The sequence below is a fragment of the Rosa rugosa genome, chromosome 3 (assembly GCF_958449725.1).
Source record: "Rosa rugosa chromosome 3, drRosRugo1.1, whole genome shotgun sequence".
Classification (NCBI taxonomy): domain Eukaryota; kingdom Viridiplantae; phylum Streptophyta; class Magnoliopsida; order Rosales; family Rosaceae; genus Rosa; species Rosa rugosa.
In genome coordinates, this window is record NC_084822.1 from 30140401 (window position 1) to 30168332 (window position 27932).

General features: G+C 38.1%; 1 protein-coding gene and 1 pseudogene across 1 annotated transcript; both read right to left on the reverse strand.

The window, feature by feature from the left end:
• Window positions 1–4800: 4800 nt before the first annotated feature.
• Window positions 4801–6348, reverse strand: LOC133737541 (2-alkenal reductase (NADP(+)-dependent)-like; annotated as a pseudogene).
• An 8442-nt stretch (window positions 6349–14790) lies between these two features.
• LOC133739287 (F-box/kelch-repeat protein At3g23880-like) lies at window positions 14791–16293 on the reverse strand. The gene has a single exon (XM_062167031.1). The coding sequence runs from the start codon at window positions 16257–16259 to the stop codon at window positions 14988–14990; it is 1272 nt and encodes a 423-aa protein (XP_062023015.1). The 5' UTR covers window positions 16260–16293; the 3' UTR covers window positions 14791–14987.
• Between the last annotated feature and the right edge of the window lie 11639 nt (window positions 16294–27932).

Consider the following 27932-nt stretch of genomic DNA (forward strand, 5'->3'; position numbering starts at 1 on the left):
GCAGCTTGTTAGGTGGACGGTGGTGCTAGTTGTTTGTGGTGAGCGGTGGTTGGGTCGGACCTTTGTGTCTGGGTCATGCCACTGGTTGGGCCGGGCTTTTGTGTTAGGGCCATGCTACTTGGGCGTTTCTTTGTCTTTATTTGTTGTTGTTGTCTTCAGTGTTTTAGTTACTTGCAGTGTTTCTGTTTTTGCTTTGTCGGAAATAAGCTCCAACCGTGTTCTGGTTGGAGCCAGTGGCCTGTGTGCCAGTCTTTGCACCTTGTGTGCCAGTTTTGCTCTAGGTAGGCGGCGAGTTCCTTGCACTTGCAAATGGTCGCTGCCTCCTAGTAGCAGAGTGAAACTAAGTGTCACTGGATGTTGTTTCCAGTGGCATCATGATAGGAAAGCTGTGCGTATAGTAGTTATGCTTTGCTGTAATCGAGTTGCAGATCAAGTTATCTTTCCGTTGTGTCACCGCTGCGTTAAAGCAGTTAAAGCAAATAGAGTCGCCAATAGAGCGCTCTTTGTTAGTTGATGCTTTGTTGAGTACAAGCGTTTAGTAGAGACTCAGGATAATATTTCAGGATATTCTCTAGCTACTTATTGTAATCAGGGGTTTAGGCTCAATGTCCCCCCTTTGTATTCCACAGTTTCTTTATTTAAGGCTATCAAGGCTTGAGGGCTGCCGCACCGTCCTTTTTCTCAAAAAAAGAAAAAAGAAAAGGGTACTATGATATGATTCATTAAAGGGTAAGGCTATTTCCACCCTACCAAATGCTTTGTTCACCCTACAATTAAATTTTTATCATGAAATTTCCAATTTCACCCTCAAATAATTTAAAAAGAAAAAAAGATATTACCATTGAAAATGTGAAATCGGAAAAGAAAAAAGAAAAAGAAAATTAGCACACCATCAACCCCATGTCTTCTAGTTTCTTTTTACTTTTTTTTTTTTCTCCTCTTCTCTATTTTCTCCCTTCATCAACTACTATGACATAGAATCAAACACGAGTCACATGAAGTAGAACAAAATAACACTAACCAACAATGCTTTTCACTTGTTGCTATAACTTGAAAATTTCGTCTAATTATTTGTTTGGTTGGCTAGAGATGAAGAAGCTAAGATGATAATTTTTTTTTTTTTTGGTATAGAAAGCTATTATGATAATTCATAATTAGGATGTCTGTTGGGTAAAGTTTTAATTAAAATAAAATTGATTTCTCATTTTCATTGTTTTATGTTAATAATTGTTGTTAAGGATAATTTTGGGATTTTAAAGAAAATTTTTGTTATGGGGTGAACAAAAGCTGAAATCTTGGAATTTCTTCAGTGTAATGTAGAAGGCATATGGTTTCCTCCTCTGTACCAAATCAATGAGAGCCCGTTGAGTCTCGTTACAGACTATTCCTCTACAGTTCCAAACGAGGATGTTTTCCTGTGTCATTGTGGCCGGAGACAAGCAGAAAAACCAGACCGGCTTAGAGGCGGCGCCAGCGACGCTAGCAATGCTTAGGGTTTTTAGTAGATGTGATATTTAACTTTTGCTTAATTCAAATACTTATATGTACTAAGCCATTTTTAAATACTCATAAATCAAATTAATTAGTAACTTAAATGAAAAATACCAAAAAAAATTTTGGGGGGGGGGGGGGGGGAGGGGGTTTCAGGACCCCTTTTGGGCCTTAAAAAACATTTCCTCAATAAAAAAAAAAAGTGGTTTTAGTTGGACCTCCAAATTTGAAATTTGAAACCCCATTTTTTTTCCAATTTCAATTATCATAGCTATAATAGCTTGCTTGAGATGAGAATTTTTTTTTTTTTGACACCCTCCTTTCGGATTATCACCAATATTCCAAAGGCTTCCTTGGTCCAGAAATTAATCCGCTATGGGCCCGGACATATATTGTTCCATAAAATCCAAGAAATAGGGTTGTAACACCATTGTGGATCCACATCGTGCAAAGCACCATTGAACCTATCGAATCATGTCCATCAGTCTTCCAAGTTCGAAATATAGCGCGATATCCCACCACACATACATATACCACGAGGAAATTTTATTATTTTTATTTATTTCACTACTCACTTTGACAATCTCGTTTATCACATGATGGCAGTGAAATTTGAACCTGTTATCTCCACTATCTTAATTATGCTAGATAACCAACAGTTCCCAAATCACAGTATACACTAAAATAGTGGACAATTTATACCTTGCAAGAGAATGTCGTTTGAAGCTAGGGAATAGAAGGGCTACTAACTAACATATTACACAAAACAAATAAAGAAAAAATAACGCCAAAGAGGGGATCGAGTTTTAGGTTTTGAAAGCTGAAAGTTAAAAAGAGATATATCGTTGAGATTTGAAAGGTGAAGTATGAATGAAGATAGTTAAGAGCTTGTTTTCCACACACAAGTTACATGCAACTCAATTTAGATTCCCTAAGTCCTTTACTAAGCATGAATGATAACAATCAAAGATAACCATGGAAAGCACAAGTTAATTTTTATTACTTTCCTTAAGTTGTTAAGCCCTAAGTGATAACGAACTGAGTTTAATCTATTCTAATAATGCAATCACAAACAAGAAACGCAATTTGTACGCCATCTATTCTTAGCTAGGTTTGATTAACTTTACTCTTGTCTTATTCTAGTTGTTACTTGTGATTTAAGAACGCAATTCTATTAGGTGAGTCGTTTCTTAAATCTAGCTTTAATTACATGCAAATATCATATTTTGTTCACTATAACACATAAGCATATAAGATATTAATCAACGATTAAAGCAAAACATTCATGAATGAAATAAAGATGAACTAAAGGAAAATACTAAACTGAATTACACATAATCGTGGCTTCAAAACAACCCCTAATTAAAGTAGAGATAGTTCTTCATCATTCTAAAATTTACAAAACAAAACATAATATAGTTCTCAATACAAAACAGAAACCGAAAAGGGGAATGGGTGAAGATGCTAGCGACGGCCTGAACTTGTCTTGAGAAGATGTGTTTCTTCCTTGGTTGCACAATTGGTGACCCCTAAACGTATGAAATCTCCAAGGTGGTGGCGGTGACACATGTCTTAGCTTCTGCTTTTTGTGAAATGGGAAAAGGTTAGAGAACAAAGGTGATATCGATGTGAATATGCAAAACGAGAGAGAGAGAGAGAGAGAGAGATCTGATTTTGGGTTGTTCTTTTATATTACTTTACTCCCACAAGTCCTTCAATTCTAAGTAGGTTTTCCAACTCCAAGTTGAAGAATGATTCTCTTGGAATTTTCTGATTGAAACATATATGTTGAACTTATCACATGCCACATCATCTTGACAATATGGTAGAAAATTGAAATCAATTGGAATGCAATATCTCCTTGTATTTTGTCGATATCTTCTTCCTTTATTCTTGATTTGATCTTTCCTTGTTGCTTTAGGAATCACAAATTTCCTTGATTGAATTTCCTGCTCAAATACTATTTCCTAGTTGAATTAGGGAATGCATCTCCTTGTCAATTCAAAGAACAATCTCCTAGAAAGTTTAGGAAGTCATAATTTCGTTACTTGTTTAGGATTGATTCCCCTAAGGATGTGAGCTGACGAGTACTTCAACGATTCCTCACGCTGAGCTTCACTTCCGCTGAGATCTACAAACAAAGGAAGAGATCATTAAGAGGAAGTCTGGAGTAGGGTCATGTATGCTCAGTAAGTGGGCCTACTAACAAGTTCCCAAAGTCTTTAAGTAAGAGGGTTTTCTTGATTGGGAAGTTTTTGTTGAAGTGAGGTGTTCACACATGCTGAGCGTACACTGTGTGAATGCAGTGCATATTAGCCAGACATGCCCTTCACCTTTTCGGATGGGCCTCTCATAGGCCCATCGAGGAGTCCCCCACTCTCCGATCAAGAAAAGTCCTTGTCAGGAACACATATTGTTTGATGAGGGGGAGGCTACGCGGAAGCAGTGGGCATCATGTAGCAGCGATCCTGAAATAGTGGCCCGATCGTCGGGGGTTGACATACCAGATCATTGGTGGCGTAAAGCCTGTCAACCTGTTCCTTGCATATTTTGAGTGAGCGTTAGAGCTTAGCGGACAACCTGGGTTGTCCGGCGGATGACCGCTGAAAGATTCTTGCTCATTTATGGCAGTTTCTCATATGGCAGAGTGCTATACTTATGACTGACACGTGTTGTTGCCCGATTTTTCGGGTTGGAGGACGTAGAAGTGAAAAGACTCCGTCTTGAAAACTGCTCTAATAACTGTAGTAGTGGGACACGTGGCTTGATCTTAGACACTTCATATTTTGAACGGTTCAGATTTACCCGCACAGTGCATATATAAAAGGGTTTTGGGTCATCAAGACTCATTTTTTGACTTCTCAAACCAGAAAACTCCGTCTTCAAAGCTTAAGTTTGTCTCAATGTAATTAGAGATTTTGCCAACCTTACAAAAGCTTCATGTCACATAATTAAAACAGGTAATCAATCATTTTGTAAATTTTCTCTTCCTTTGCTTCGATCTTTAATTTTCCCATGGTTGTCTGCTTTGGATATTTTGAGTTTTCATGGCTGCTGGGTTTGTTGAATGTAAGCATGGTAGGTTTAATTTTGAATACACTGGCTTTGTGGCGATTTGTTGCTGTTTGTTGAATTCTGTGGTTTGTGTTAGCTGAGTCTAGGGCTATGCCTTGCTTCGATTATGAGATGCGTACGAGAATACAATCTGGGTTGCCTTTTTATTTTTGGGTTTATATATGTTCCTGTTCTTAGTGTAGAATTTGAAGGAGAGGTATTAGATCTAACTCAATGTGTGCTAACTGTGTTTAGGCTGTTAGAGGAATGTCTCTGGAGGTTATTAATTTATCAAGTGATGATAATTTCATAGACACTGTAGAACTTTTAGCAGATCTTGCGAAAACTTATGCTGAAGTTACCTCTCCTGCTGGTGTAGTTATATGTCCTCCACATAGGCGATCTTCCCTTCCTTGATGTAAGGCACCACCAGGTCCAAGAACTTAGGGTAGAGATGGTAGAAATCAAACATGAAGAAGCCTTCCATATGAATGAGCTTGTAAATCAGATGCATCAAGTTGGTGACCCCTTCGTGTTGCTCGTAATTGTATTGCGAAATCATGCCACACATGGCAATAAGGCCGTGAAGTCTCATGTTGAGTAGCACTGCATCCAGCATTTTGCCTCCAACATTCTCGAAGTGTCAACCTAGTTAATTGTAAGTAGGAAACAGATGGAACACAGTTAATTAGTACATTTCATAACTATTAATAATCAAGATCGAACTCGCTAGGTAATGGTAGTCACCTTTTCCTAACTGCCAGCACTTCCAACAACATAACAACTCATGAGTTTGGCAAATTGGCCAACAATCTGACCAACAGCCCCAAATGATGAGGAAATGTACACATACTCTCCTTTCTTTGGATATAATTATTTAGTTAAATACATACATAATATCAACTACCAAGTATTTTCATAAAACTAACTGATTAAATACTTACCGAGAAGTCCAGTGTAGTAGGAAAGGGGTACATCAGTGTGGTTGATTTTGAACAAGCTTTCTGTCTTAGTGATGAGAGTGTACTCCTCCCACTTTGTTATACCCCAAACTGATAAAGTAATCTGGGGTTCACATCCAAAATCAATTGGCAATGGATGAAGTGGCCCAAACTCTTATAAAACCATAGGCAAGGTATCATTTTTTCCATGTGGAATGTATATATTCTCAACATGTCTGATACCATGATAAAGTAATCGGGTTCAAATCCAAAACCAATTGACAATTGATGGAGTGACCCAAACCCTTATAAACTCATAAGCAATGTCTCATTTTTCCCATGTGGGATGTATATATTCTCAACACAAACCAAGTCCCCTGCCTTGAACTCCGGATGCTGAGAATCCACAACTTTTGACACTCCATAGCCCACTATTGGCTGCTCACAATTTCATTCATAGTACTTTAACTAGTATCCAAATTAATTAACTAGTACTAGTTTTGAACCAAGAAAAAAGATAAATTGAGTAGTGAAATGATGGATGAGGTAGCTAGCTTACAGAGTCAGGGGAGAAGAAGACAATGCGGTCTTGTTTGGTAGTGGAGGAATCACTGTGCTTAACGCCTCACATGTAGAGATCGCAGGAGAGGTAGAGGTTCTTCAACATCACCAATCCTTTGAAGTCTTCTCCTGCAGGCACTTTGAGCTTAATGATAGACGTGTTCAAGTACATGTCCGTCTCCTCCGGAATGGCGCTTGTGTAGTCTCTAGCTAGCACTTGCTGGTTCCTCACTTGCTGAACATGATCATCATCGTTACCGCCTGCCTTGTAATTAGTACTCCTATTAGCAGCAGCTGCCATAATTGAGTCTAGGCTTTCTTAACCTTGATATGCTTATGTAGTTGATGATCTAGCTAGCTCGATCTCTCTGCTCGATCATGTATATATTTTCATCTCGATCGGCTGAGAAGAATGAGTGAGCAGAGAAGATTATTCATAGGTACAAAAGTAGTAAGGGGCGGGACTCGATCAAACGCGATGCGAGGTAAGCGATGCTGTCAGCAATATATTAATCAGCACCAGGACAACAAATTAATATTAATAGGGCATTTTGAGCAGATGCATCAAAGCGATGAGAAGGCCCTTTATTCCTATCTAGCAGCTCCAATGATTAATGCTATTATTCAATATTCATGGTCAAATCCATATTATCAAGTTTCTGGATTCTTAATGAAGAAGAACCTACAAGGAAACACCAAGCAAGAAATCAAGTCGGGATCCAACTCTTTTCTTTCACTTTTTTACTGGGTTTTGGCCCACTTATCTTTTCAGCCCATCCAAAATTTTGCAACTCATCTATGTATATGAGAGAGCCCATAATTCTCGCACGTGGATCTGTCAACCATTCCTCTAATATTTGCTAGCTCATGCGCTTACGGTCCACAATGTTTGAAATCTAATGTAGGCCTGGGCTCGGTGCGGGTCGGCCCGGTTTGAGGCCCAAACCGCATCTGCACCGTATTTTCGGTTTGGCTATTTTCGGAACCGCAACCGGTTTTTCAGAGGGCTGGGCCGCATTTTCGGTTTACACCGAAATGCGGTTCGGTGCGGTCCGGTATCCGATTTCTTTAGGCCATTAACAGACCTTTAATCACCATTTGAGGCCCTAAAGACCAGGCCCAATACATTCATGAAAAACATTCATCAATTCTTCAGTTCAACACTGCAATTGAAACTGCAAGTGAAACTGCAGTTCAAAACATTCATCATAAAATCCAAGCTGCAAGTGAACAATCAACAGTTCAACACTTCATGAAAGTATCAAACTGCAAAGTTCAAAGTTCAAACTGATCAAATTAAAACCAACAAGGCAAAGTGCAGTTCAACACAATACACAGTTCAACCAACTTCAGAGTTCATACTTCATACATAAAACCAGCAAGAAATTACAAGCTATAAGTCTAAAACATGCCGGAAAATTGGTTCGGCCTTCATTCTTCAATCTTCATCATCAGAATTCCCTTCAGCTGGATCTATCCAAGTATTCAAGTATTCAACAATCCCAGCATAAAGCAACAAAACAGAAAATCAAATCGAAAGTTAGAATTCGAAACAATGTTTAACAAAATGCAAGAAATCTGAAAGTTGTTCCAGTTTTTCAACTTACCAATTTCAAGTTTTTCCAACACAGCGTACAGGTCCATCTCATCTTTGGTGGGCTCCTTGTATGCACTAAAGCCTCCTCCCTTTAGCCAATCACTCAAGCAGACCAAAGCCTCAACCATCTTAGGTGTGAGTGATGCTCGGAAAGGATCCACAACTCTTTTTCCAAGGCTGAAAGCAGACTCCGAAGCCACAGTTGACGCCGGTACAGCAAAGACATCCTTGGCTATTTTGGATAGAATAGGATATCTAGGAGCATTCTCCTTCCACCAGTCTAAAATATGGAATTTTGAATTGGAAGGGTCTTCTGCAGCCTCCAACAAATACTTGTCCAACTCATTCTTGATCACCACGACATCTTTCTTCTGCCTCAGAAGCTTGAACTGGTGCAGGTTTGCTGCATGACTATCCTCTTGCTCTTGCACAGATGTAGACTCGATTTTTGGCATTGTGACATCCCTTGAAGCTGCTGCTGCCACTGGATCAGATTCTACAAATAAAAAAAATAGTTGAGATTAGTGTATCATTATTAAAACTGCAAGGTTATAAAGCGAAAAAAAGTAAAAAACTCATTTACCTTCATATTCTGTATACAGGTTATGCAATACATCCCTCACTTCATCAATCATGAGACTTTGTAAGGTCTGATCTGCTTGCAGCTTCGGGAAGAAGAACTCAAGATACAACAGTTTGTATCTTGGATCTAAAATCACGGCAATGATCAGAATCTTGTTTAAATCCGTAAGATGCAGCCAATACTTGTTAAATTTCTTTTTCATCGAGCTTGCAATGGTAACTAATAAAGGATCATCACTGCTCAAGCACTTCTCCATCTCACCCACGATTGTGCACATCCAAAGCAAAGGCTCATTTGCAGTTACAAACTTTGTGGCACTAAATTTCAGGGTGGCTTCATAGAAAATCTTTAGGAACTTGACGAGCCTTGATGCCTTATCCCAATCAGCATCTCTAGGGGGCCCTTCTCTCTTATTTCCACCCACTCTCTCTTGGAAATAGTTCTCAAACTGCTGGTCTTCATCCTCAAGCCTCGCAAAGGCCTTCTTATACTTCACAGCGATATCCAACATAAAGTATGTTGAATTCCATCGGGTGCAGACATCTAAAGGAACAATTCCTCCCTGATGCTCAACCTTTTCTTGAGCTACACACTTCCTAAACTTATCTAGCCTTGCCGGTGAAGATCTAATGTACTTCACTGAATTTCTAATGCCATCAATGGATGAGTCTAGCTCCTCCATTCCATCCCTCACAATGAGGTTTAGAATATGGCAGCAACATCTCAAATGCAAAAAAGAACCTCCCAACACCAACTTGTCCCAATTTCCTATCTTCTCCTTCATGTAATCTAAAACAACCTGATTGGGACTTGCATTGTCCACAACTATAGTAAAAACCCTCTCAATCCCCCACTTTATCAAACACGATTCAACTAGCTTTCCTATGGTTTTCCCTTTGTGATTTGGAATCACACAGAAATTCAAAATCCTCTTATGCAGCCTCCATTTTGAATCAATAAAGTGCGCTGTCAACACCATGTAGTTGATGTTTTGAATACTTGTCCAAGTATCCGTAGTCAGCGACACTCTCTGCTCATTAGCAACAAGAAATCCCCTAATCCTCTCCCTCTCTGCCTCATATAACTTCAAAACATCCCTAGCTATTGTTCTCCTAGAAGGTGACTTAAATAGAGGCTGAGTCACCTTCATGAATTCTTTAAAACCTTCATTCTCAACAAAAGAAAATGGCAGTTCATCACGAACCACCATTTTCGCACAAGCTAGCCTAGAAACACGCTTTTCATAACTCATAGCAATTAAATTACCTCCACTTTCTGGGCTGTCAAAGGTCAGCAACTTCTGCTTCTTGTTGGCGACATAAATGGGACACTTTCTGCACTGGTAGAGCAAATGGTTCCTCATTGCTGATGTGCCGTTGCTTCTGGTGTCGCTGGCGTATGTCTGGGGGCAGTACTTGCACTTTGAACGAGCTGGCTTCATGATACTCCCATCTGGGTTCTTGCACTTGTCGAAATGCACCCACACGACTGAAGTGTTCTTCCTCTTCATTTTGCTTGAACTGTCATCAGGGTCTGCAGGAACTGGTGGTATTGGTGGAAGTGGTGGAACTCCCGGAACTGGTGGTATTGCAGCTTGATCAACTGTAGGCTGAGGAGTTGGTGTGGGAGTAGTTCGACTGGTTTCGATACTGGAATCTGCATTTGGAGTTGTTGTCCCTGTAGGAGTCGGAGTTGCGCTAATCCCTTCCATACTCTGCATATACAAAGCAGAAGCCCCAAATTAAAAACTTAAATTATATCACTTTGAAGGCAATTAAAATTAACACCACCATGTATAACAATGTAACAAGAAATGAAAATTCAAAGTTCAAAGCTCTGGCTAATCCACCCAACAGAGATGTTCAGAGTTCAAAGCCACAAAGCATGAAAATTCAAAAGTCAAGACACCCAAACAATCACAGCAAAAGACTCTAAATTGAGTAAATTCCAAAGAATCAAAAGCCAAGAGACTACCTACCAGGTTATCTGAGACCGAAACGACTCTTTCTCTCTGCATTCAGTTTCTGCATCTCACACCAAACCTGGCAAACCACACGAGTCGTCTTGTTAGCATTTGCAATAATCAAAAATCAAACTTGATGCTCACTTGGAAATTTTCATTGAAAAAAAACTTCAAACCAAATTAAATTGTATCAGGAGCTTACCCACTTAACTTTCACTCCTCTTCAACCTCCAGCTAGCACTCTGTAATCTCAAACGGATGATTTGGTTTTCTCCTGCTTTACAAATTCAAGCTCAGTTGCACATCTCTGTAAGAATATCGAAACCCCAAAACCTAAGTAAGAATATCGAAACCCGAGCTTTAGAGAAGCAGATCTTTCAGAGGTCAAGGGAGATTTAGAGAGCTTACCCTCGCAGGCTCTCGGCCGAGAGAGAAGCAGATCTTTCAAGTATTAAAATGGCAAATGAGAGATTGAGAGATTGAGAGAGTTGGGAGAGACGGAGAGGTCGAGAGAGATCGTGAGAGTTGGGAGAGGTCAAGAGAGATCGTGAGAGTTGGGAGAGGCGGAGAGGTCGAGAGAGTTTGGCAAAATGACAAATGAAGTCGTGCGGCCACTGAGAGTATTACCCTATTAGGGTTTCTACAGAGATCGGGTGCATGCAAGCTCACATAGGCTTGGTTTGTGACCAATCATAATTAGACAAGTATTAAAATTAATTCAAAAATAAATAAAATAAAAAATTCGGTTCGGGCGGTTTTATTCGGTCGGTTCAACACCTGGAACCGGTTCTGAACCGTTAACAACCGGTTCGGTTCGGTTTAACTCCAAAACGGCGCCGTTTATGTTCGGTCCGGTTACCAAACCGGAAAATCCGGTTCGGACGGTTCGGTAACCTGATTTTCGGTGTGTTATGCCCACTCCTAATCTAATGTATGGCGGCCTAGATGCGCTATAAAAGTGAATAGGGACTTCGGCAAGCCCCACCTTACTATGTGAGATGCCTCTGAGCTGATATTTTGTATCAATGACTAAAATATCGAATATCGAGAAAATATCAATAGTCCAAAAAATAAAAATTTCGATGGAAATATTGAGGAAATTTCGATCTAAGTAAATTTTTGAAGAAAATGATGGAAATTTAGAAAGTAACATGAAAATCATTAATGAATTTTCATGAAATGTTTACATGATCAGTTACCTATAATATTAAAAAAAAAGTGTTTGATTAACTTAATTATAATGATTATAGTAATTTAGAGTAGGGAAAATTTCAAGAACAGTACACGACAAATGAGTGACTCCGAAGTTCGGTACATTATCTTTCAAACAAATCAAAACGGTACATGAACTTGTAATATTGATACACTTTTAGTACATGACGTCAATAACACCGTTAACCCTATGTAATTATTCATTTTTTCTAAGGGTAATTTAGTATTTTCTTGTCTCTTTCTCTCTCTCTCTGATTCTTCTTTCTCTCTTTTTCTTTTTCCTTCTTCTGGGATTCTTTTCCCCCTTCACTCTCTTTCTTCCCTCTATCTCCTTTGCTCTCGCGTCCTTCTTCCTCCCCCTTCTCCTCTGCACGTTGTCTTCTCCTTATGTTTTTTTCTTTCTATTCTTCTTGTTTTTTTTTATTCCTTCTCCTCTTCTCCTCTTTCTTTCCCATCTCCTCCTCTCTTCATTTATCCAAAAACCCCGTCATCCACCTCCTCAAACAAAACCCACCAAAGACCAAGACTTTGTGGAACCCATTTGAATTTGGCTCCAGGTCCTCGTCTGAATTTGATCAGAGACACCCAAATTGGAAGGTCAAGCTCAATCCCGAACCCTAGACCTGTGTGACCAAGTGAAGTCCCAAAGAGGATGAAACCGAGCATCTGGGGCCAATCGAAGTCGACCCAAGTGGTCGAAATTTCAAGGAAGGAGGATATTACCAAGACCCTGATCTGATTCAAACAAACACCCAGAGTAGCCAAGTTGCAGAAGACGTTTGAGAGGCTCGGAGTGGCAGAGGAGGCGAATGAGAGGCTATGCTCATAGCTCAGTGAGCTTGGCGGAGGCAGTCGATCAGGCGCGTTCAGATAATGCGAGGATTCTATCCCTCATGAACCAGCTCTCTTAGGCACAACGTCTCCTCCAGTCCGCCATCGTGAACTGTCGACAGAATTCGCCGCCAAGCGAATGAGAGAGAGAGAGAGAGAGAGAGAGAGAGAGAGAGAGAGAGAACATGAGTTTGCTGGGTTTGAACGGGGACGAAAGAGAGAGAAAACAATACTCTCTCATTTTTTTAAATTTCTCTCTCTTCATTAATATTATATTAATAAGATATTAATATTAAATTAGGGAGTGACTGATTTGCCCCTCAATGTTTGACCAAAATCACATTGACTAATGTTTTACGTAACGACATGTATATATTTTCGGTCGAGATTACAAGATCATGTACCGAAATGATTGTTGTGAAATTTAATGTACCGAACTTCGGAGTCACCCATTTGTCATGTACTGTTGTTAAAAATTGCCCTTTAGAGTATAATAAGATGCGCTGACACGACAAAGAAATAAAATTCTACATGAGAAATCTCAAAATGACTTAAATAAGAGATTAGGAGAGTTAATTATTAATTATAATAATATTTTACAATTAAATTGATATGTTAAAATAAACATCGATCTTCAAACAAACAGGAAAAGAAGTAGAAGATGATCTATAGAAGCACATAGAAAAGTTTTTGTTTTTTGGTAATAGAACCAAATGTTTACTGGCTAGCAAATTAGCTAATCAGAAGATTTATAAGCATGGAGGGAAAAATTGCCCTCCATGTACTGTTTTTGTCATGTACTGTTGTTAAAAATTGCCCTTTAGAGTATAATAAGATGCGCTGACACGACAAAGAAATAAAATTCTACATGAGAAATCTCAAAATGACTTAAATAGGAGATTAGGAGAGTTAATTATTAATTATAATAATATTTTACAATTAAATTGATATGTTAAAACAAACATCGATCTTCAAACAAACAGGAAAAGAAGTAGAAGATGATCTATAGAAGTACATAGAAAAGTTTTTGTTTTTTGGTAATAGAACCAAATGTTTACTGGCTAGCAAATTAGATAATCAGAAGATTTATAAGCATGGAGGGAAAAGACTCAAAAAGCGATACATGACCCTATAAATTTATACAGTCTAGTCGGATTTGATAAGGACTAGTTTTCACGAGGTATCGGATTCGAACCCCAACCTCGTCAAAATTTGGCTTCAATTTTGGTCAAAATACTTTCTAACCAACTCACATATCGCAAGAGGTGACAATAATCTTGGAATTTCGGGAGAATATCAGGAATTCCGCGAAAATTTCGAATATTTCCTGAAATATCGTAAAAATGTAAAAATTTTGAATATTTCCGGAAATATCGTGAAATATCGAAAATTTCTCACGATATTCTCTTGGTAAGTCGAAGATATATCGAGATCCTAAAAAAACGGAAATATCGATTTTTCAGTCCTTGTTTTGCTTGTTTTGTATCGTTTGATTGCAGTTTGTTACACTTCATAATGTTTCGTAGCTATTCTAATTGCATTTCATACCTTCGTGTTTACTCTCTTCTGACGTTTAGCACTTCGTCTCATTGTTAGCTAGAATTCTTATGAACTCATTAGTCAAACTTAATGGTTCTAGTTGTAGTTATCTTTAATAATGGTGATGAATTTTTATGCAGAAATGAAATATTATTTTATGGTAATTTACAAATCTTGACATAGTTTAATGTCAATCTTCGCTTGGTGATAACTCAAAATAATACTTGAAAAAGACTACAAATTCGTCTTATATTTTTGGACCTTCTAAGAACTAATCTACATTACCATCTAAAACAATAATAAAAGATGCTATTGGCAGGTTGGGTACCTTAAGATGCTATTGGTCTGTCTATAGTGAGAAGGTCTTAGGTAGGGCTGCCACGTGGTGGGGCAGTGAGGCCCTCCAATCACCCCCTAGCAGGGGAGGTGTTTTGGGTATTTTATTTTGCAAATTGAGGACAGTTTTGGAACAAGAAATTTTTTTTTTGAAGTTTTGATTGGTGGGCCGCACTGCCCTACCACGTGGCAGCCCCTACCCAAGACTTTTTCGTCTATAGTCTATACATGTGTTTGCATAAACTACTAATTCCACATTAAATATCTCGATGTTCACATATATATTGCTTGACCCCAAACAGATAATCTTCGAACAGATTAGAAATATTTAAGCCATCGGACTAGCTAGGATAAAATTACAAGGAAGCACGCACCGATAAAATTAGATGAATAAAATTACAAGCGACGTTGACTCGATCGATCATGACTGAGTGATCGAAGTTGAGAGGAGCTAGGAGGCAATAATATCCCCTCAAGTCGAAGTCCAAATTTATGGACTACCATCTCTTTATTAATTGATCCATTGATTAAGCCTTAACTATTTGGCCCCTAGCAAGCTAATTACAAAGTGTCATCTTACTTGACGTGCGACATGCATGTTTAATTGGCCAAGGCCAATTCATGGCGTAATCATTACCGATTATATATTATTCAAAATGTACAGTACTATCCAAGTCCAAACTGGCATGGAAAAGCTCTTCAGAATGAAATTTATGAACTTCAGAAGTTTGCATATACAATCAAGCTCAACTTTTGTAAGGACGGAAATATACATCACACAGCTCGCATATGATATATATAAAAGATTACTAATAAGTTTACATGACCAAACAAAAGGATAGCTTCTTCCTCGATCATACTAATTCTGGGGCTTCACCTCTAGGTAGCTAGGATGCATGGTGATGAGGATGGTGCATATATTTTTGTTGAAACTAGAGTCTCGAGGTATAAGGCCACTTGGGAAGAGCCTATTTCCCCATTGAATATGGTTCGAAATTTCCTTTGTCCGGGATTGTATATCACAACCTTTTTGTGGTTGTGCAACATCATTAGAATTTCGCCGTTCTTCAAAATGCACAAAAGCGACATCAGTCCCATGTACTCCTTAGAATCCTCCATCTTCTGTGGGATGGTTGTGAATACACTCCAAGACGCCTTGACTCCATATTCCTTCATAATCCACACTTGATAATCAGACCCGTGGGGGCTGTGGAGCATACTCAGACACCCTCCTAAAACCCCCAATCCATAGAAAGAGAAATGCTTGTCACCGTCACACGGCAGGGGTACTTCTTTGTAAGTCTCCTCCGTCAGATCAAAGGAGACGATCCCGAAAGGCCTCGGGTCATGGTCATCACCGTCAGAAGGACTGATGTTGATTCCTCGACGGACTGCCCAGTGGAGAGCCCCATTAAGAAGGGTACCCACCACGCTGGACATGAAATAAAAGGGTAGTGTTTTGGTTTTTGTCCGCCAAGAGTTGGTCTTCAAAGTAAAGATGTCAAGTAGGGTGACGAAATTTCCATCCCTACTTGAAGAAGTGGCCCTCACTATTTTACAGTCGTCGTTGCGACAATCATAACCGAAACCGTAAAAGTAATCTCTACCGACTACAGTTTCCTCCGGGTTGGGGACTTCTTGAACGTGCCTGGTGGAGGGGTTGTATATGATCATGTGTTGGGAGTCGAGCACCAAGCATAGCAAGCCGTTGCAGGAACCGACGATCTTGATGTCTTTGACAGCTGGCCGCCTCACCGTCGACGCCACCGGGTACTCCACCATGGACTCGAGTACTACTGCATCAGTTGCAGCAGCAGCAGCTGGCGCTTCTTCTTCTTGTTTGGTACGAGTATTGGGTAGCTGTAGATGGAGGGAGTGAATGAGGGTTGTTGAGGAGAGCATGAGATGTGCGTTTGATATTCGATCACCGTCATCATCATCGTGGTGAGGGTGTTGTTTGGTGGAGTGGTGAAGGTGTGACTTGATGAATTTGTGGTCGGAGATGAGATTAAGCCATGATTTGCTCACGCATTTGAAACGGAGCAGCGACTTGACTGGCAGCTGCAGCAGAATTTCCTCTATGATATCGCAAGGAAGATCTTTGCTAGTAATGGGAAATGAGCTGCTGCTGCTGCTTGTTTCCATTTTCATTATGATCTGTGAGTTTGGGATGGTGGTAGAGGGAGAGTCGTGCATGCTATTTATAGAAGGATAGCGGATACAGTCAGCTATAGTTTAGCTACACGTCGGTCAAGTTAGAACACTTACACAAGTTGGGCAGTTGGGTGTAATTGATTATTAGTTTTCATGTCAACCGGCCAGTCCCAATCTCACATGGGCCAGATAGAGTGAGATAATTACTCTATCAAGCTGCTGCCAGCTAAACAACTACTTAATTTTTGAATAACAAGGCATGTATATAGACATAGTACTGCACCATTCCATGGCCTCTTTATCCTCATCTAAAAATAAAAAAAAGCCAGAGGCATGCAAACTTATTGAGAAAGATAGAAGAGGAGGGTCATCTCTACCACTCCATAAGATTAAAGGGAAAAAGAATATAAAGGAGGGGACCAAAAATCAAAACCTCCCAATGCAAAAAATAAGCATAATGATATTCTAGCTAGTTAACAAAAATAAAATTGAAGAAAACCCAACCGATCATTCTTATAGTGCGAAAACATAAATGAAGGAGGTGATCGAATCCCGGCGCACCATTTCAGAAAAAGATAAATCATAGTTTGCTAAAGCATCTGCAACTCTATTATTTTCATAGAAGATGTGAGAAGACTGAAATGTCATCATATACATCTTTAACTTTGGTGATTTTTTTTTTTGCAATATTCATCAATACGTAATAAACTAGAGAATAAACGGTTTTCATATGTTTACATTTTAAAATATATATATATTTTGCTACTTGCATTCACCTAGATCTCTAAATAAGTTCATTTTAAAATATATATATATTTTGCTACTTGCCTTCACCTAGATCTCTAAATAAGATCTTTTATATATATATATAGGTGAATGCAAGTAGCAAAATACAAGAATATATACTTTTACATATACAGATACCAAGTAATTAATGATAAGACCAAGTTGGATGTGCTAAGTAGCTACGCTAGCTACATATATGACCCGCCAAAGTTATCTTGGTTTTTCCATCATAATAAAGCTCATTTGGCATAACTTGGATCCATTCATTGACTTCACATCCAATGCATGACTTTTGGTGTATATAATTGAAGTGAGTAAGGAGATATCAACCGAAAAAAAAAACTAATAAAAGCGATGAAAATATCTTTACAATTAACGTGAGGGACAAGGATAGTTGACTTGGACAGCCCGGCCGATCAAGATATACAGAGCCAGAGCTGGTATGGGAGTCAACGAATTTGGATTTCAAAGATACATGCGTGGAAATTCAATCAGATGGTAGCTCCCCATACTCTTTTTTTTTTTTATTCAAAGAATCAATATATGCATAAGGGCATCCATATTCTTTGTTCAACGGAATGCATAAATTTCCATCGATCTGGACCATCATATATATAATTCAAACCCAATTGCGTCTTATATTGCTAGTTGAAAACGAAAATGATGAGGATGCTGGCTAATAATAATCCCTAATATATATGATTATACAAGATGCATAGTTAAAAACAAAACACAGGACTATATAAATTGCCATATATACCAAACTTTCGTCTCCTACCTACTTTATTTAAATTATCAAAATGAATCATTTATTTTTAATGCATGCACTACCTGGTTTCCTATTTACCTACTTCTGTGTCGTCATATATATACATTTAAAAACCAACCCGATTGCCCGGTCTCTTTCATTTCATCTAATTACGTTGTCATGCTCTTTTTGGCTTCAAAGTCCAATCAATATATACTAGGTTTTGGTTCAAAGCTCTACTTCAACTTTTGTTTGCACTTTATCACATGCATGCATGTAATGTGTACAGAAGAGCTCAGTTCCTTGCTAGATATACAGCAGCACGCAGTTGCGAGGTGTAATATGTTGTTGCAATTATAAATCCCGATCTGTACGTTCCTTACTTGCAACCCAATCAATTAGATTGATGTATACTTATGGTCCGTACGTATTAAAACAAGAAAGAAAGAAAGAAAAAAAATTGACTTGACCAGAAAGGTACAAAGATATACAGATACGTACTCATGTACGTTATCTTGGGCGGCCGGCCTTGTCAGAATGTCAATCCCAGCTAGCCCTTGATCGATTTGGTGTTATTCCTTGCTTCAGTTCCAGGTATATATGAACTAACCAACCATCCCCTTAATGTTAATTTGTTTACGAAAGTCATCGTCCTCCTAATTAGTCGTTGGTTAATTAGAAATATACAAATTTATGAATTAGCATGCAAGTTGCAAGTAACTAATTAAGTTCAAAAGTCAGCCCTGCTATCCCGATCGATCCCGATCCCGTGATCTCAATCAAATTCAACGTACGGAAACCCAATTTAATTACTTTTATTCAAAGTTGAGCATATCCGAGCAATATATACCGGTTCTTTTTGTTCAAAAGTCTAGTTCAGTTTTTCTGGAGTTAACTAAAAGTCTATATATCATGCATTCGGATGCATGTTTTTACAGAAGATTTCAATATATTCCTAGCTAGATATACAGCAGCACGCACTTGGCAGGCAGCGACCTAGCTAGGTCTACGGACTCGATCAAAAGTTACGTTTATATATATATATATAGATCCTATCCAGAGCGATGCCTCACTTTGAAATTTCAGAGTGAGGTTAGGGTTTAGGGTCACTTTTCGGTCGCATATCCACATCTCGACCGTTCAGTTTTTAGGTACTAATGTATAGATCATCTCTGCAAAATTTCAGCCAAATTGATGATCTTTAAGGTACAGTACGGTACGTATAAAAAAGAAGAAAATATATATCTTGATCAAAAAAGGTACAAACGTAAGTCATTTGCTTAGAAATCAATTTGTTTGATCTTTAAGGTACAGTACGGTACGTATAAAAAAGAAGAAAATATATATCTTGATCAAAAAAGGTACAAACGTAAGTCATTTGCTTAGAAATCAATTTGTTTACGCCAGGCATCGCCCACTTAAGTCATTGCTTAGAAATCAAAACCTGCAACTAACTAATTAAGTTCAAAAGTCAGCCCTCCCATCCCGATCCAGTCAACCTTAACGTACGGAAACCCAAATTTTCATACAATGTTGATCGATCAGCACTCAATTAATTAGTACCGTACTTTTCCAGTATACAATTGTTTATCCTGCACTTGTTCTGCAGTGCAAACGGTACGGCTAAGCTGACTTGTTAATCGAGGCTGATTCTATCCTGTGAACCAGTCGGAATCATTCATATTATCATCTAAGTTTACAATGGAGGTTTAAAATTAAATACTGATTAATATATGTATTAACTTAGTGTCCTCCGCATATATAACATCCCAAAGAAAGCTAGATTAAAAATGGGAAACTTTCTAACAAATTCCCAAGGAACGCTTCCAGCGAAGTGGAGCATTTGCAGCGGTGCTATATGGCAAGCCCAAACCCACTTTTAGCCCAGCAAGAGTCAAACGTAGCCCCTCAAGCCCATTAGTGAGTTATCCCCGGTCATATGTCAGCCCACGAAGAAATGTCATATATATGGCAAACCTTCAGGCTTTTCAAGATTGTATTGTGATATCATTCTCTCATGTTGAGCAGGACTGCATCCAGAAATTTCCCACCAACATTCTCAAAGTATATGTCAATGCCTCCTGGAAAATACCTGATCATCATACAGCTAATTAAGTGCTAGTTTCATTGAGACTTTGACTGCTCAAACCACTTCAACAAAACCATTGATAAAGGGTCGACCTTTGCAACTCTCTATAATTTACAGGACAGGTCAACAAAAACGATGTATCTTTTCAGATGGAAAGTTTTTCATATACCAAAGGTCCAACAAGAAGTCATAAATCCACATTAACTGCATTGCTTAGAAGACTCATTGCCTACAAGACTAATGAAACTCCCAAAATCTTTGTGATTGAAGGAAGTAATGTTCAAACAGATTCTTAGATCGTGATTTCCTTTTTCTTATCAGAGTTCTCAATGTTTTTCTTTTCTAATCTGATGAAAACATAGCTAAACACAGTGCTAACTCACTGCATGGCCTGTTTCATATGCAACTTTTGAGACAGATAGAGTTTTTACACAAACGCCTTGACTCGCCTATCCGAATCCTCTACTTTCCTTGTTCGTTCACCTGCCCGGTCTGGTTCATCTTACCCGCTGGCTTGGACAAGTACGGTTCACTGATTTGAATCACGTACTTAAACTAAAGCTCTGATATCCGTATCTGACTTACTTTTGCAGTAATTTGTGAAGACATATAGATGAAGCTAAGTATGAGTATATACGGGAAATAGACAGGGAGATCAATGAAGCTCAACATATGTTATTTGAGTTCCAGAGCAATTATGGACTGACCTTTTCAGAGCTGCGGTTAAGTCATGCTCTTCCTTATAGTTGAAAGTTTCATCAAAATTTAACTTATTCTTCAAAAGGTCAACCTAGCTAGTATGAAAGTAGTTCAGAAGAACAAGAATCAGTCTTGTAACCAATATATTACACTGTAAACGGCAGCTGACAGGCATGTAAATTGGCGAATCGATGCTAACTTTATACCTTTTCTTTACTTTCCAGCACTTCCAACAACATAACAACCCAACAATTTTGCTAATTGTCCAACCAGCTGACCAACGGCACCTGATGCTGCTGAAATGAAGACATATTCTCCTTTCTTAGGAGAACAAACTTCATTGAAGCCTGCATAGGCGGTCATCCCAGCATACCTATAAAAGGACAATGCATAAATGCACACAAGTTTACAGGGAGAACTGAGGGTAAAAGTAAAAGATGCATGCCGAATACATACCAACAGATTTATGACTCTTTACTACAGATCTACAGAAACATACACCAATTTGGCTTTTAATACCAGTAGAATTGGCTGTACTAGTGCCTGTTCTCAAACCACTATAAAGATGAAGACAAGACCTTGCTTATAAGTTATAACTCATTAGTCCCATCTCCAGTTAAGTAATTCAGGACACTCAACCCAAGCTATTATCAGCATCTCTTTTATATAAGTTCTACTACAAATATGATTGCAATTTCCAATGGCCAAGCCAACTAATTCAATTGATCAAATTTGAGGAAACTCAAATTCACTCCTTGGAGTCCAGGAGTGAAAACATGCATCACAGACTCGCTCCAAAGCAATATAACAATGCACTTCAAATATTTTACAATAGTTTGCAAAAGTTCAAGTTTTACCCTGAAACTTATAGGAATAAAGTGGTAATACAGAATATTGCAAACTCATACTTTCTACAGTCACCAATGAGCTCCCAGCTCCCACCTAAGAATTAAATTTCCCCTAAAATTTCCTAATGAGTATTCTTGTTTGGGACACACATTGAAATGGCCACAGTTGCCATAAGTTAATGAGACAAACAGATGAGTTCAGTAAACCAAGATTGATACAAGCTTATATGAGTTTGTGAGCAAATGACTTACCAAGTATACCGGTATAGTAGGAAAGAGGAACGTCAGCGTGTTGGATCTTATGGAGGGTTTCTGGTTGTGTGATTAAGCTGTAGTGTTCCCAATTGGTTGTTTCCCAGACAAGGTCACCTTCCTTAAAGTCTGGGTGCCCAGAATCTACAACTTCACCCACTCCTAAGTCCTAACCCACTCAAAGGCTGCATTAATTTAAAGAATTAGAATTGTACAGTCATGTAGCTATATAATCTCAACACTGGATATAACATCAACTTGACTAGAATTGAAATCATGTAGCTATATACCACCAGTCAATGCCTAAAAATTAAAGTTCCAAATAACTAGAATATAATCAACACCTTGAGCATAAAAGAAGAAAATTGGAATCGAAGGTTCAGGAGACAAACATTGAAGCAATTGTAAAATATATGCTAAAGATAAAAAAAATACACCAATAAAGAAAAATTATGCCCACCTTGTTCATCACTGATGTTTGTTTGTGATGATTCATTGTCCTTAATATACCTAAACATATCCTTGAAGATGAAGTACCCATTTTCCTGTGGAGCTAGGATGAATGTTTGGGCAAATTTCCTTCCCACGTTGTCTTTTCCAACCAAGTATCCGGTTACTAATACAGTCACCCCTTTCTGAGGAGATTCTTAAGCATCTACACTCTCTATTTCACATGTACGACATTCATCATTTATGGATTTAATTGCCTGTTCCAAAAGAATTTCTACGTTTAGTACAATACTTATCATCAACACTAGGTACTCACTACTTACAACCGTAGATCATCATTCTTCCAATTCATTCCAAGAGGCGACTTCACAATACAATCTAACAACAAGATTACACACACACACGCACCATTACAGACCGAGTATAATAGGTCTAACATTGCAGCCTGCACAATATCAAATAAACGTTTTGTCTATTATTAATTGGCTTCATTCCTTGAAAGGCTAAGCCCAATATTATAGGATGAAGAGTTATAATCCATTTTTAACCATTAGAAAATAACAATGACTTCAAATATATGACCAAAGTAGTAAGGCCTTCAAGTCGAATCTGAATAAGGAAAAACACAGAAATAGGTTGCCGGCCACAGAATTAAAGTGAAATTAAGTCAGGATCATAACTACATGTCAAAGTACACTTACATCCAGCGTTATCATATTGCCATTATATGAAGCATTAGAATCTTGATAAAACTTGTACATATCTTCTGGGGCTTGGCGAAGAAAATGGTAATAAGACTCCACAAAGGCGTTGCCGACAAGTTGGGTACAGCTAGAACTATCTAACTCTTGCAAGGCCATCTACAGAACATTCAAACTGTATGCATTAGTAGAGGAACACATTACTCAAAACACTTTGATGTCAAATCACGCTATTATGCAAAACAATTACAAGCATTTAGCACACCCAAACCTAAGAATTCTAGATTAAGCAGACACAAAATATACAAACTAAAGACAAGAAGGATTAGCTGGAACTGCAGCTGAGTTACCATGATAATGATAAGGAAATTAGTATCTGATTGCACATTGTGAATGGATTAAGACTGTTAATTCTATATGATACATCAACCAACACATCAACCACAAGATCATATCATACAACACACACACAATATGAGTTAAACCAGCTGCACAACATCCATACATAAACTGCAGAATAGCTTTCCTAGTGGAACTAGTACTCCACCTGCATCATTGGCGCTCTGGATCCCTGCAGAAACAACTTGACCAAGGTTAGACATCTTGAGCAACTGGAAACAAGAATGAATAGCAGCAGCAGAACTTGAGAAGAAAGTCTTCTGTATGTCAACACCAAAAGCTTCAGAATGGGGCTGAACAATATGCAATACTCGGTGATGAATACAGGGACTTTGCTCCCTATTTATATTGGCCAAAACAAACGAGTTAGACTCATCCCATAAGGAGTCCAACACTGCTTCATGTTTATCGAGATAGGAGACTTAGAATTTATCACCAACACTTGATGTAATACAGGTTAATTACTAATGAGCTTCCTACTTCTATCAAGAGACATACTCCTCAATAGATAACCAGAATTAGAGTTATAGTTATGTATTTCTTGTTATTTCCATAGGATTAAATCAATTGGTTTTATCTTAATGTAATCAGATGATGTTAAGTCCACATATTCTAACATTCTCCCACTTGGACTAACATTGTCTGCATACAACACAACTGAACCAATAACCTTATAAAGACAACAAACTGAAGTGTGCACTGAAATACATAAAAACTCATAGCTCATTCAGCTTGGTCAATTTACAGAGAATAATGCAGAACCTCAAACCAACTTTGATTAAATAACCAGATTGATTAAAGATCACTAACATCAAACACTGCAATTACATAAGCTCAAAGTGATAATAAGAGCAAAATTTGGATAAGTATATCTACCTGCAAAAACCAATGCTCTCAGTCCAACAGAATGACTTTGACAATTCAAAATCTTGACAGCAAAAACTGAAACACTAGTGAACTGGTATTTGCTTAACTGAAAACTGAAACTGAAGCTGCAAAATTCCTCAATGCAGAAAAGTTCACTTGATAACACACATTGATATTTTAAAGTTCAAGAATTGTAATTTTCAAGACTGCAGAAATTAAAGTAATGCTAAAACAAAAGAACACATATATGAAATACCTCATTTATTCAGAAACTGCAGTATCAAAATTACAAGCAAAAACTAAAATCGATAATGACTGAACCAAGAATCCTATTACAAAATAAATTCTAAAAATTAAAAAATTGGCTCCCACTGAGCTCAAGCCTCCAAACTAGATAGAATTCCCATGTTCTTGGTATGCTTCTGAAAACTTGTAACTGATAATGCTTTAGTGAAAGGATCTGCAAGTTGTGATTCAGTGTCAATATTCAAAACATTTATCTCACCATGCTTCACTCTTTCTCTAACACTATAGAATTTTAAATCTATGTGTTTAGAGTTGTTGGATCTTTTACTGTTTTTACCAAAAAATACTGCAGCCTCATTATCACAAAATATTTTCAATGCATCTGAACCAATTGAACTTAATACTTTAGTATGCAATAGAAAATTTTTGATCCACAAGATGATGCAGGTGGAGTACTAGTTCCACTAGGAAAGCTATTCTGCAGTTTATGTATGGATGTTGTGCAGCTGGTTTAACTCATATTGTGTGTGTGTTGTATGATATGATCTTGTGGTTGATGTGTTGGTTGATGTATCATATAGAATTAACAATTGGTATCAGAGCCAGGTTAATTACTAATGAGCTTCCTACTTCTATCAAGAGACATACTCCTCAATAGATAACCAGAATTAGAGTTATAGTTATGTACTTCTTGTTATTTTCATAGGATTAAATCAATTGGTTTTATCTTAATGTAATCAGATGATGTTAAGTCCACATATTCTAACAAAGACTACTCCACAAAAATACCAAAAAACCCAAAAGGGCTGGAACATATCAACAAGAGAAAACAGTAGTACTTGAGTAGATATAAAGAAGATGGGAAGGAAAGATCAAAGATGCTGGAGCTTTTTTTTATAATTGATGAGATCACAAGAGAAAAGGGGCTCATGAATTGAAAGCGAAACCAACAGGAAAATGTGATTGATGAAACTTACCACTCGAGGGAACTGGTATCGACTCTTGTTTCTTCTTGTTTTGGCAGGGTCGCAATCTCTTCTTCTTGGACTGGTTTGACAACTTCAGATTCTCTGAGTCATAAAGTATAATCACAAATCATACGAAGATGACATGCACAATGAAATAGACATGAAATTTATGGGAAGTAGAGAGAAAACAAAAGGTAATATGATGGAACTTACGGGTTGAAGGTGAAGTCAGCATCACTTTTGTCTTCTTGTTTTGACACAATATCCTCACAAACACTGTGTCATAGAACAATCAGAAACATATATAGATGACATTCAAATTGAAGAGAAAAAAACCAAATGTGAAGGACAAGAACAGTACTACTTCAGTATATATAAAGAAGACATGCAGGAAGGAAAAAGTAAAAACAGTGGAGCTAGCTTTTTATATAACTGATGAGATCACAAGAGAGAAGGGGCTTAAGACTTGAAAGCGGAACCAACAGAAAAATGTGATCGATGACATAGACTTTTGAAATTTATGAGAATTAAAGAGAAAACAACAGAAACGGCCATGAAGGAACTTACGGGTCGAAGGTGAAGAAAATATTACTTTTGTCTTCTTCGTTTAACACAATATCCTCACACTCACTGAGTCATTGAACAATCAGAAACGTATAAAGGTGACATTCAAAAACAAACAGAAATCCCAAATTAGTTCAATCAAAAGTGAAGGAGCTTACGGTGGCGAGAAGCAGAGTCTAACTCTAAATTGCTGAAAATCCAGAAGATACACCTCATAGACTATTTCATCAGTTATATTCATCGAGTTTTTTCCCACAAGCTTTATAATGCTGAGTTTTATAGGTTGACGATCATTATAACCAGAGAGGAGACCACTCTGGACAAGACAAAACTCCTGGAAATAGCTCCATGTACGGCACCTCAATGACCGAGTGTAGAGAACATGTAAATACAAGATCTCCATCAATTTGTTCCCTTGTAATAGATAATGCCAAAACTGAGTCAAACGACACGTCTGTTAAGGCATAGATAGTCTTTTCTAGAACCACAGCCACTCCTCGTATACCATAGCACTCATGGTTCTTAACTATGACTAAATACCATTTGTTTCTACTTACATCATACGCCCACGTTTGACGATCTATGATACGGGCATCTATGTTGAACAAAATGAATTCATCACAAACGGCAATAGCCACCATCTGACCGTTGCAACTCATGCCCTTAATACGGGGAAAATGTGTTAGAGTTTCCCAAGAATCTTTGTCAGGATTATATCGCTCAAAAGACGGGTCTGGTGCACCAGTTAACCAGTATGGATCTGTAATAAAATAAATCTTCCCCTTCAAAGATACAACATGTCCAAAGCATTTGGAGGCCTTGGGCGGCTTCATTTTTCGCACCTTTTTGGTCCTGATGTTGAAAATATATCCGTGCAATGGAACATCGATCTTAAAATCTTGAGGACCACCATCTGGCAGTAGACACAAGTCGGTAGAACTGCAAGAAGTGGCAGTAGACAAAGAAGAAAACATCCACGAAATGGGTCGGCGCCACTTCTTTTGACTCAACTGTCCTACAAATTCAAATGCTTCTTCTTCCGTTCCTTGTTCTCCAAGCATCTCACCCAATTTAATTTCAAATATACTACTAAAGTATGGAGCTTTATAAGGAAAATCCACCACTATAAAAAGAGATCTTGCGTCTCCCTGGTTCATCATCATCCTGAACATAGACAGTACAAGAAAATTAGTGTTTCGAATGCTTCAATGTATCAAAAGCTAAGTACATGCAGAATTGAATCCCTAGAAAAAGGCATCCTGAGTTTTCCTTCGACTACAACCCTAGAATCATCGATCATCAATCTAATAACTAGAGACATTATAAGAAATCATCCCTAATTAGGCAAATAGGTGGATACATACAAGAATTCAATTGCCTACAGACCCAAACATCATAAAACTGAAAACCAACCAAAAAAATACCCAGTAAATGTCCAAAAGAAGCAAGCATGATTACGGCCATAATCCACAAAACAAACACAAAAACTTACTTGAGCCGGTGGCGACCGAAAATCACAAGTCGAGAGAGAGATTGGAGATTGAAAGGGACAACACTGGCTCGAGGGAAAATGTTATTTCCCAAAGTACCCTTACTCGACTTGTAAATTTCACAGGCATATGTCGGTTTCTTGGGGGTGTTGATTGGACTTTGGTGATTGTTTTCCTTTTTGGTACTTATTGTATCTGCCTTGATGTGGGATTGGATGTTTGTCTATGAAGCAAAGGAAGTACACCAGTTGTACTTTCTGAGTTGCACATCTCCGAGTTATGTTAATGTTCTTAAGTCTGCCCTTTTCCAAATACGATTTTTGAAATTCTTTGGTAGATGACCTGCATTACACGAGCCTGAAGTCTTTTCCTTTATGGAACTGCCTCTGAGTGGCTGGTTAACCAAATTGTCATAGATGTTGCTTTTGTTCGTAATCTCTTCATCCAAAAGTCATATTGGGAGAGAAGCGTGTTCATGCTGACTTTATTAAGCTTCAATATTGATGTGAGCTTCATCACTTCCAGCATGGAAAAAAAATAACAAAAGAAGAAGAGGATAAAAT